The sequence below is a fragment of the Sus scrofa genome, chromosome 4, assembly GCF_054392235.1.
Source record: "Sus scrofa isolate SSC_HxYL_T2T_F1_AM1 chromosome 4, Sscrofa_HxYL_maternal_Yorkshire_Landrace_v2.0, whole genome shotgun sequence".
NCBI classification, from domain to species: Eukaryota; Metazoa; Chordata; class Mammalia; order Artiodactyla; family Suidae; genus Sus; species Sus scrofa.
In genome coordinates this window covers 100629755-100641253 of record NC_139386.1, presented here as the reverse complement: position 1 = coordinate 100641253, position 11499 = coordinate 100629755, and the positions used below count along the sequence as shown (strand labels likewise).

Below are 11499 nucleotides of genomic sequence, written 5' to 3'. Positions count from 1 at the left end.
GTAGGCCGCAGACACAGCTTGGATCCCGGGTTGCTGTGGCTGTGGTTGTTGTATAGGCCGGCAGCTGTAGCTCCGATTGGACCCCTAGCCTGGGAACCTCCACATGCTACAGGTGCACCCCCCCAAAAAAAAGAAAGAAAAAAGAAAAAGTTCTAGGGATGTGCTGTAAAACAACTTGCATATAGTTAACAATAGTTAATGCGCACTTAAAATTGGTTAAGCAGGTAAACTGATTTTGTGTACTTTTTATTATATACATTTTATATGTGTGTGTGTATATACATATATGATATTTATATGGTAAATGGGTTCTTCATCATTCAGTCAAGGTAGCATTATAATCCCCAGGACAGGTAAAGGATACTCTTTTCATTTTTAACTGGGCAAAGTTTGCAGTGAAGGCAAGACGGAAAAGAAGGCCAGCGCACGGCCTTGACTGCAAGCCCGTTCTGAGGCAGGTCACTTCTAGAAAGTTGATGATCTGCAATGGATTCCAGTAAAAAGATGCCTGTGCATCTTTTGAAAAATCTTAAACCTTGGGGTACGCTGCCCCAGGTTGAAAACCACTGATCTGGAGCCCTGCAGTCTGGATTCTCTGATCTATTTCTCTGCCTTCCCTTGGGGGTCTGTGCTGTCTTTCCATGGCAGGGGCTCCCTTAGGGCAAGAGCAAGGGAGAAACAAGAGAAGCTGGCATCGTCCCCTCCAGCAGCTACAAGTTCCAACTCCGGCCTCCCACATCCCTCTATCTTTGCATCCCACTTTCTTATCCCATCAACTTCTCTGTGTATTAGAATAACCGGCTAATGAGAATTCAGAGTCTCAGTGTTATTCATGACTCGAGTCTGAAGGTCACGGCCCCTCTCTCATGGAATTGCAGTGCAGACTAAATAGCATACACTGTGCGCCTGGAAGCTGAATATGAGTTGCGTCTGGGCTTTGAAGGCCCGGAGACGGTGACATATGGCCTTTGGCCCCTCAGTGGAGGAGGAAGGAGTTGCTGGCCCAGGCCTGAAGTACCTGCTGGGATCCCAGTGTTCTACCTCTTTCTTTTTTTCTTTTCTTTTTTTTTTTAATTCATTTATTTTATTTTTTAAATTACTCAAATGAATTTATCACATCTGTAGTTGTATAACGATCATAACAATCTGATTTCACAGGATTTCCATCCCACAGCCCAGGCACATTTCCCCACCCCCCTTCTACCTCTTTCTTGTTCTGCCCTTGGGGTTCCTTGGGCAATTTGCCCTTGCCACCCCTTTGCCTCTGGGCCCGGGGCAAAGATCACCAAGGCATGAGAAGGTGCCCAGAAATGGAAAGGTTTTAATGAACATGACAAAGGGACTGGGTGAGGGGGACACAAACACCAAATCCAGCCTTTATTGCCCATTTCAGTGGCTGAGGAAGAGGGAGGAGACTCAGCCCCACTTAGCTGTCCCCAGACCCAGAGGCAGCTGCAGGGCAGTTTCAGGAAGTCTCCATACTCAGCAGAGGAGCCGAGGGAAAGGGGAGAGGTCTCTGCTGGTGCTCCCCAGAGAGCAGGAAGACCTGAAGAAGCAGGCTGACCTCAAAAGGTCAAGAGAGAGCCTGTGTACCCAGGATCAGGCAGGAACATCTGAGGTTAGAAAGGCAGCTGGACTGAACAGGTGGGAAAATGCTTGGGGCCCCAGACAGCATTGTTGCAGAGGTGCACCAGGGCCTGCTGGCTCCAGGGACTGAGACCCTCAAGGCGGCACCCCCAGACTGAGAAACTCACAAAGGGACCCTGACATCCCTGCTCTGCCCCTGTTCAGCCAAGGTCAGTAGGTCTAGAGAGAGAAGAGAGGACAGGGGCCTGGGTGGGCAGAGGAGGCTGAGGAGGGAGCCTAGGAAGAGCATTGGGGTTGGGGACGGTGTGGGGGCAGGGGGATGGGGTCCTCTAGCTGCTGCTTTGCTGTTCCTGCTGGCGGATGAGGTTGGCGATGGGGCTCGTGATGCCCCCTATCAAGGTCCAGTACTCATCAAAGCTGATGCGCCCATCATGATTGGCATCCAGGTTCTGGATAAGCTTGTCAGCAGCCTTTCGGTTCCCCGTGTCCTGGAGAGGAATCCACGGTCAGCATGACGATGGCCACTCCTCGGATCCCTCCCAGGCAGAGTCCAGGGTCTGGGCCGAGCAGCTGCTGGCTTAAGCCTGGGCACCCTGAGCACAGAGGCTTGGGCAGGGTGGAGACCCTGGTTTGGGGGGGATAATTCTGAAAGGAGAGGGGTGGCCATGGGGAAGGACACCTAGAGAGGACAAGGGCTTGGAGGCCAGGGGGTGGGGGTGGGGGTCGCAGGCCCTTGGGTGGGGGCACCTCACCGTCAGCATATGGTTGAGCTCTTTCTGAAGCATCTTCCGGAAGCTACTCTTGCTGATCTTGTTCTTGACCAGGCTGTGCTTGGACACATATTTGTAGAAGTTTTCCACCAGGACGATGACCGCCTTCTCCAGCTCCGTGTAGCTGTCTGCCATCTCCCTGCCTCACGCCTCGCGGGGCCTGGGTACCAGAGAGGGGAGGTGAGGAGACTCCACAGGCCACACCTCCCCCGTCTCCCCTGCCTCGGTGCTCCGGTGCTCCGGCTGGCTGGCCCCACCCCAGGCTGGCTCTCCTCAGAAGCAGGGAGGAGACAGGGAAAGGGGGACCCAGGGTGGGCCAGGGGTTGGACCTGGAAGGAGAGCGATGTGTCTGTTCTCATCCAGATGCTCCCCAGCTCAACCGCCTCAGCAGGTTTTCCAGGCCCTTCCCCAGCCCCAGGCACTGGGCTTGTCGGAGCCCCAGAGAGAACAAGAGGCTCCGTGGGAAGAGGAGGTGAGCCAGTGCCCAGCCCTCCGCTGGGGAGGGGCAGGAGCCATGTCCCCCAACCCCAGGATTGGCTGAGACCCCAGCCCCGGTGACAAAGCAGGCGGTGGGGGCCTAGGCTCTTCCCAGTTCCTTCAGCCAGGCTCCAGGGCAGGGCGTCCAGGGTCTCAGGACATGGCTGCCCTTCTTTGGGAAGGGACAAGGTCCTGATCCATCAGGTCAAGTTTTGTGCAGGCCCCCAGCCACCCCCTCCCTCCCAACAAGCCTATCTTCCCTCATACTCACCCCCAAATACACAGCAGGATCCAAGGACCCTTACCCCCCTACCCCATTACCTAAGGAGGAGCCAGGCTCAGTTCTGCCCCAGCTGGAGACAGCTAGAGACAGAGCCTCCTCCGCAGCCAGCCAGAGGCTACACACGTCACCCCCTCGCCCCAGGACAAAAGGCACTCACATTCCAAGCGGATACAGCCTGCTGAATAACAGGATATGAGGGGAGCAGGCGGATCTACTCTGTGAGTCGCCGCCCATGCCCCGAGCCCCCCCAAGAGAACCCTGGCAAATGAGCCTCCCCTCCCACCCTCAAGCCCAGGAATGAGCTGGCCGCCCTGCCCCTTGGGTCCTGGCAAGGGAAGGTGGACACAGCCACCATCCGGATCTGGGTGTCCCGTGATCCAATTTGGAAGGGAGGTCTGCTTCGCCAGGCCCCACCGCAGCCCCTGCCCCTGCCACCTGCGTTCTAACTACCTCCCATGCCCACTGCCCTGCACTCTCCACCTAGCTGAGGCCTGCCCAAACCCGCCTCCTGGTGAGCCTGCCCTGACCCTGCCCTCAGAGCCCTCCTCCCCGGCCTCCCCCAGACTCTCAGGCAGCCAGTGTTGGCTGGGCGCACTGGCTGGTGTGGCCGTGGTCCCTTCTGGATCTTGTCTCCCCAGACACCAGACATTCCTTGGTAGAAGGAGAGTGCTTTTTTACACCCAGCCATTGTGTTTTCTGAACCAAATGATAGGACCCAGAGACTTGGGGACCCCTTTTTAAAACCCTGGCTAGGGGTTCCCATCATGGCACAGAGGAAATGAATCCGACTAGGAACCGTGAGGTTGCGGTTCGATCCCTGGCCTTGCTCAGTGTGTTAAGGATCCAGTGTTGCCATGAGCTATGGTGTATGTTGAAGACGCAGCTCGAATATTGGCTATAGCTCCAATTCGACCCCTATCCTGGGAACCTCCATATGCCAAGGGTGCGGCCCTAAAAAAAAAAAAGACAAAAAACAAAAAATAAAGTAAATAAAACCCTGGTATACAACCTCCCTGCTTTTCATCCCGGCATCTCCCCTCACCCACATTGCCTGGCCCAATGCCTTGCTCAAGGCAGATGTTCTATAAATAAATATTCTACCTCCTTCCAGCCCTGATACCAGGTATCCAAGGCCCCTGACCCCCCTTTTAAGATTTTTTTTTTCCACAAAATTTTTTTCTGGAGGAAGAAGTGAGACCCCAAAGGCCTAGGCCAGGATGCAGGAAGGAAGAAGAGTTGAGAGAAAGAGGGGTCAGATTGGGGCAACTCTGACCAGGAATCCTACCCTCTTCTCCCCTGTCTCATCCATCTGACCCCTCTGGTCTGCGGCCAGAAGGATGAAGTATGGAGGCAGGAATGTAAGAAGCCACATTCTTTTTCCAGTACTCTTTATTTATTATGTGACAGTGTTCGGTTCATTGTCTATACCTTTATAAGACTTGCATACAAATGCACTTACATTCACAAGTAGGGACAAGATGGAGTTCCTGTCGTGGCTCAGTGGTTAGCAAATCCGACTAGGAAACATGAGGCTACAGGTTCGATCCCTGGCCTTGCTCAGTGGGCTAACGATCCGGCGTTGCCATGAGCTGTGGTGTAGGTCGCAGATGTGGCTCGGATCTGATGTTGCTGTGGCTGTGGTGTAGGCCGGCAGCTGTAGCTCTGATTAGACCCCTAGCCTGGGAAACTCCATATGCCACTGGTGCTGCCCTAGGAAAGACAAAAAAAAAAAAAAAAAAAAAAAAAAGTGGGGACAAGAATGTTTCAATCCATGAACTGTCTGCCCTGCTACCCTTGGGTGGGGAGGGGCCCAGGCAACCAGCTTTTCTGCAGATTCTGAAAGCTGCACCCATTTCAGCAAGGAGTGTGTCAAGCCTGCTCCCAACCAGCCTTGGGAGCAGGGAGACAATGCAGAGAGCCCCCGACTTTAACCATGCCCGACCTTTTTTCCCCCAAGTGAGGAATCCTATGGGAACTAGTCAGGGAGAAGAAAGGGAAGAAATGGGTTTTGGAGGCAGGTGCCTCTGCCCCCCTCCCCAATGGCCGCCCCTACCTGCCTTGGCCCTTCCTTGAGCTCATGCCTCAGCCTCTACCTGGCAGGACGCACGTGAGCTCCCAGGAGATGTCCCAGCACATGTGTCAGGCATGCAGTCACCCCAGGGAGCTGGGCTTCGGCTCCTGGGCCTTCTGATTGTCCCCACCCACCTTCTTCTAATCAAATGGACAACACTGGAGATAACGATGTGGGCAAATGCTTTTCTGAGGCTGTTTCTGAAGGACCAGTGTCAAGGGGGGAATAGTCAGGTGTCATTATCTTCTTTCTCCCTCCCTCTCCGGGGGGCCAGGAGACAGGCTCTGCCACCACACCCATGCCAAGGTCACCTGCTCCTCCTGCCTGCCCAGGCCTCCCCCCAACCAGAACAGAGGGTGCCCAGGCATGGGGCTGGGGGGAGGGGAGGTGGTGGGTCATCCCACCAGCCCCTCCCCAGGAAGATTCCGGCAGGAGGTAACTCCAGCCTTGACTTTGACATGTGTTGATCCTGGCCTGAGGGTTGGGGGGCGGGTAGACAGTACATTGGAGCCTTCCAAAAAAGTAGCAATGGAGGGACTCATCCTCCAAAGAACCTCCCCACCCCACCCCACCCCCCGCAGGGTTTGCACTGTCTTTCTTTGCCCAGGTGACTCATCATTGAGCAACCAAGGGGCCCCCACCCCCACCCCACCCACCTGCTGACTTCTCCAAAAGCCCAAATTGCCCTGACTCCAGGCTCCTTGGGTCTCGGAGGCCCCTCCAGCCCCACCCTCCCACCCCCAAGTCCCAGGCCCCACCCCTCCAAGAGCCTCTCTTCACCCTCCATCTCTTAACTCCCCAGTCCCCTTCAGTGGGGAGCCCTGAACCTCCACCCCACCCTCCCGAACTCACCTTCTCTTCCCATCTCCACGAATGATTAAATTATTGTGAAGTCTTAAAATTATTCCCAAGTGTTGGGCTATGTCCCTGGACTCCTGTCCCTCCTAGTCATCTGTCCTCTAGAGCCTAGGCCACTCTCAAGCCTAAATATAGCATTCTCTGCGTCCCTTCCACCTACCCCAAATTTGTTCATTCATTTATCCACCATTCATTGGTTACCCACATATTCACTCCCTGCTTTATTCATGCTCATTCACTCTCTCATTCATTTCCTTCTTAATCCACTCAATTGCCCCAATTGCCTTCAATAGCGAAGGTACAAGCTACACGGAGCTTGTAATGCTTTGCTTTCTTTTTTTTTTTTTTTTTTCTTGTGTTTTAGGGCCACACCTGTGGCATATGGAGGTTCCCAGGCTAGAGATGGAATCAGAGCCTACACCACAGCCACAGCAACTCCAGATCCTCACCCACTGAGCAAGGCCAGGGATCGAACCTGTATCCTCATGGATGCTAGTCAGGCTTGTTAACTGCTGAGCCACGATGGGAACACCATGCTTTCTTCGCAAGGCTGCTTCCAGTTAGTCTGTGTGGCCCACACACAGCGCCATCCTCTGTTCACTCTGCTCAGGCTCTTTTCCCAGCTGCAGAGGTGCCAGCCTCGCCTGTCCCCACCCTGACAGGACTCACTGCATGGAACTCACGCAGCATGATCCCAAAGAATTCTGCCACTTCTGACCCCCCTCTGCTTGGGTGATCCATCTACCTTCCAAACACTTTGGCTTTCAGAGGGTGAAGCTGGAGGAAGAAGACTGTTCCTCTGAAATTTCTTCCAGAGGAGTTAGGTTTGGGGAGATTTGGACATGTGCACGCGCACGCGCGCACAGACACACACACACACACACACACACACACACACACACACACCCCTGATGCCCCAGGCCTCACTAACACCCGAGCCGATGGGGAAAGTCTGGGCTCCCTCTCCCACCACCCCTGCCCTCACCCCCACCCACACGGACAGGGCGGCAGGGGAATGCTCTAGAGTGGGGTGGCTCCTCCAAGCAAAGCGAGTCATGCCAGAACCTGCCTGGATCCTGAGCTAGAGAAGCTGTCCAGAGCAGAGGCAGGCCCCTCTCCTGGAGCTCAGGGTTCCTCCCAGGCCCCAAACGTCCCCCCGAGGAGCAGCCCCCGGAGCAGAGCGGGGCCAGGACCTGCCTGAATCTCGAGGTGGAAGAAGCCACCTTGGCCCCCGCCGCCTCCTGGACCCTGCCACCTCTCCCAGGACATGGCCCCCAGAGCCCGGTGAGGGCTGTGCCCAGGGTCTGGCTACCCCCCAACCCCCACCAACACCCATCTGCCCTTTTTCTGTTGGGGAAAATCAGAGCAGCTGCAGGCAAACCTCCTAAACACTCTGCCCAGTGGCCCACCCCCTGGAGAGGAACCCAGTTCGCTGCCAGCCTAGGGAGGGGGTCTTGCCACCCCATTCAGTCCTCTGAAGGCCTCTCCAGCCCCTACCCCAACCAAAAAGCTCCATTCCCAAACGGGCCTTTTGGGAAAGTTAACTATTAACAACTTCCAACCCAGTCGCTGGCAGGCCCCCCTCCTCAGGGCCACTTCTCCGGGCCTCCCCAGCCCTCGGGGCCCCTCCGGCAGCCCTGGACCTCCAAGGACCGGCCTGGGGTGCTCACCTGCCTTCTCGGTCCACCTTCTCTCCTGCAAGGCTCTGGGGCCTGGGCTCTGGCACTGCCAAGCAGCTCCCCACACTCAGCCCAGCCAGGACTCCTCCCCGCGGCTCTCTCAGAATCAGTCCCACTCCTTCCCAGCCCTGCCTGGCGGGGCTGGCTCGGTGGGGAGGTAGTGACTGAGCTCCCTCTGGTCTTGGCCCTGGGGTTGGGCCCTTGTTAAAGAGATACACACCTATTTTAACACCCCTCCGCCCCCGTCCCAGAAGGAGTGGTGGAAGCCGGCACTCCCCCAGCCCCACCCTCCCGGCCCTGCAGGGCCTAAGCAGAATTTACAGCTTTGAGAAAGGAAGGGAAGGACTGTCATCTGCCCCTCTCACCTGGGTCACTGAGAGCCCAGTTTCAGGGCCCCTAACAGGCAAGTTGGATTCGCATTCCAGGCCAGCCGGGCTGGCCACAGAAACTTCCTCGCTGTGGGGATGTCAGGCATCCTGCCTGATTGCTGTGGACTTAAGCCAGAAGGATCTAGAGTGTGGCTCCTTGTCTTCCCCCTCCAGTTCCCGCATCCCTAGGACCTCTCCTGAGCAGCAGAGGATTCCTCAGGATACAACCCCTCCACCCCTTCTCCCAGATGCCCAAGGAAACAGGCCAGATTGACATCCCAGAGGCAACAGTTGAAACCAGAAGGGACCCATCCCCCCACTCCAGTGACTTCAGCTCACTGGCTCTCACTGTGTGTCAGGCTCTCAGGCACTTGGGCACAGAAGGTGTCACCTTATCCTCCTGACAGTGCTGTGAGGGATGCGCTGTTAATATTTTCATTTTACCGATGAGCAAACTGATACTCCGAGAGCCTGCCCAAAGTTCCCAAAACAGTCAGGGGCAGAGCTCGGATTCAAACCCAGGCCGGTCAGCCCGTTTCTCAGCCTCACGTTGCCCTCATTACTCGTCACCCAGGCTCCAGCCCACCTGGGCTCATGCCCTTTCCCCCATGCACACCTGCCCTCCTCTCCTGTCAGCAGGCAGGCCACTGGCAAAGAGTAGCCTGTCCCTCAGAGAGGACCAGGTCTCCCACCTTTGAGGGCTGAGGCCAGCTTAACCCAAACCCATGGGCAGAGTGTGTCCCCAGTTCCCTTCCACTGCCAACCACTGCAGCCCCACACGGCCCACGCCACCCCACGATTCTGCCATTCACCCCCACACCTACGTATCCACGGACGGGGGGAGGGGATCCAGTCAAGACAACATCTCTTTCACTTTTTCCATTTTTTATTAATCAAAGGATACAAAATGACCATCATTCTGTAAATGCCCAAGCACCCAGCTGGTCCTCTCACTCCCAAAAGTCACCCTCCTTGGCCTCTCCCTGACCCTGCTAGCCCTCTTCCCCTGTGCTGAGCCAGGACAGAGGCCCCGGCAGAGGCTGGGGCAGAGCTGGAGGCCAGGAGGGACAGCGCCGACAGACAGCTCCAGTTTGGGTCGGGGAAGAGATGAGGAGAGGTAGGTTCTTAAGAGACCCTCATTAGTACCGAATATCCAGCCCTATTCCCACCCACTTCCAATCATTTCCCGTGGCTCCGCTCCTCTCGCCCTTCCCCCACTACTAAGAGACTCGGCCCTTACACCATCCTCAACCCTCGAGCATCCCTCCACGTCCCTCCCTGGCCCCAACCCGCCCCCTGAGCCTCCCTCTGGTGGGGAACTCCTGGATCTATGAGCTCCATGGAACTCCCAGGGACAAAGTACACAGAGGAGGCCCCGGGAAGTGCCATTCTGAACCTGAGCCCTGCAGGGGTGAGGCAGGAGGGCTGGGCAAGCACGGAGGGGTGGGGGAGAGAGGAGTTTTATTTCTGGGCCCACAGGCTCTAAGGTCCCCTTTCCCCAACATCCCCCCAAAATTCCAGGAAAGAGGTTCAGCTTCCCCGGACAGGACTCTCCAGCTTCACGCTCTTGGCTGCTTCTCCGATCAGCTCCCAGAAGCTCCCAAACTCCAGTTTAGAGTCGTTACAGCTGCCCAGGTTGGCAATCTTCTCTTCCAGCCCGCAGTTGCTCTGAAAGGAGGAAAGATGCCACAACTCAGCCAGGCGGCACCTTCTACTCTTCCCACCCCACCCTGCCCAGGGGCAGGAGGCAGGCCCTGAGCCTCCCTGGCACTGACAAGGGGCAGGGCCAGGGGATGCCAGTGCCAGGGGCCATGGCAGTGTGGGTGGGGTCCTGGAGCACTTGCTTGGGAAGTCAGGGTACCGCCTGGGGCGGGGTCCATTCCCCCAGTACCGGCATGAGGTGGGGCAGCTGCTGGGTGACCAGGTCCCGTAGCTCGGAGGGGGTCAGCGTCTCCTTCCCACCCTCCACCGAATACTGGTGGAAGTTCTTGATCAGGGTCTCAATGGCCCTCTCCACGTCACTGAATTCCTGGGCATCCTGAGGGCAAGGGACATCCCCCACGTCAGGGAGGCCCCACCCACCCTACAACACCTTGATTCCCCAGGAGCCCGGCAGAGCCAACAGGACAGAAGACAGCTGGCAGGCACATGGGCCCCACCCACTCCAGCACCCAGCACCCAGCCTGCTTGCCCCCACTGTCCTCTGCCCTGAGCCATGGGTTGAGCAAGGCTTCCTCCCCGCCACCCCCCAGCCTCTAGGCAGGGCAGGTCCCAGCACGAGGCCCAGGCATCCTCTTCGAGGGAGGGCCCATCTGCATCTCCCTGTGTGGGCACCCGGCAGCGAGGGGGTTCGGGTCTCACGGGCAGAGTCTGGAGCGCAGGGCAAGGCCAAAGTTAGGGAGGCAGAAGTTAACGGGGGTCACAGACCCTCGGCGGGAAGGAGAGGAGTGTGGAAACAGAAAAGCCAGGAATGAATGGGCCCACCTCCGCGTTGGCTGACCGACACTGCCCCATGCTGCTCGATGCGCTTGGTCCTTTGGTGAGTTTTGTCGTCCTACAGCCGGAGCAGCTGATGGCTCATGATCTGCTCAGAGGAGGGAGGAGCCTGAGCTGAGGGGAGAACTCAGCATTTCTTTCTCAACCACCCCTTTGGCTGCACCCCAGAGATTCTGTGCCTCACTCAGGTCAGAGCCAACTCCACACAAGCCCTGGTTGCTGCTCAGGCTCCAGGAGCTAAGGTCACAGCCCCCAGACCAACCCATTTACAGGGAATCCCTTGGGCTTCACCTTAGCCCCCTACCACCTACCTCTTCCTGCCCCCTCACCCCTGTGCCAGGCACACACGCATCAGCTTCTGGGACCTGGTCCCCCCACCCCTCTGCTGGCAGACTAGGGCAAGCTTGGCTACTCGTGCCCTCTGGACCGGGGGCAGCCCCCTTGAGCGAAAAGCCCAGGGTCTCCTTACCTGCTGGCAGCTGCTGAGACAGGACAGGAGGAGCCGGCTCACCTGAGCTCAGCTCTTATACCTGGGGGAAGGGAGGGGAGGCAGGGGGCTGGGCCTTGTCCCAAAGCCACCCCTGCTCTTGCAGCCGCCCAGGGCTGTGAGCCAGCCCTCTGGGCCCCACCCTCCGTTGGCCGCAGCTCTGAGGGCCCGCCCCCACCCCTGGCCACTCCAAGGGAACCTTGGAGGGCTGGGGCTGGGATGCCCCTGGCCCCCGACCAGCAGGCCAAGTGGAGGGAAATAGGGGAGGGGAGGCTGGGGAGGGAGAGAGGGAGGACTTGAAAACACTGCGGCATTGAGCCTGGGAAGAAAGGCCTGGAGGAAATGTAGGGCAGGGAAGCAGAGGGGCCCGGAGTCCATAAACAGGAAAGAAGACGAAACAGAAGCTGGTCGAGGCGGGTTTTG

At 57.3% G+C, this 11499-nt stretch overlaps 2 protein-coding genes across 7 annotated transcripts; both read right to left on the bottom strand.

Annotated features, from left to right (window-relative positions):
- Positions 1-230: 230 nt before the first annotated feature.
- On the bottom strand, positions 231-8147 carry S100A16 (S100 calcium binding protein A16). 6 transcript variants are annotated; one of them, NM_001190207.1, is given in 3 exon segments: positions 231-2075; positions 2340-2517; positions 7717-7909. In NM_001190207.1, coding segments are annotated over 2 exon segments (312 nt in total). In that variant the 5' UTR covers positions 2493-2517; positions 7717-7909; the 3' UTR covers positions 231-1916.
- An 810-nt stretch (positions 8148-8957) lies between these two features.
- On the bottom strand, positions 8958-11089 carry S100A14 (S100 calcium binding protein A14). Its single transcript, NM_001190168.1, is given in 4 exon segments — positions 8958-9761; positions 9985-10131; positions 10578-10677; positions 11059-11089. Coding segments are annotated over 3 exon segments (315 nt in total). The 5' UTR covers positions 10608-10677; positions 11059-11089; the 3' UTR covers positions 8958-9623.
- Between the last annotated feature and the right edge of the window lie 410 nt (positions 11090-11499).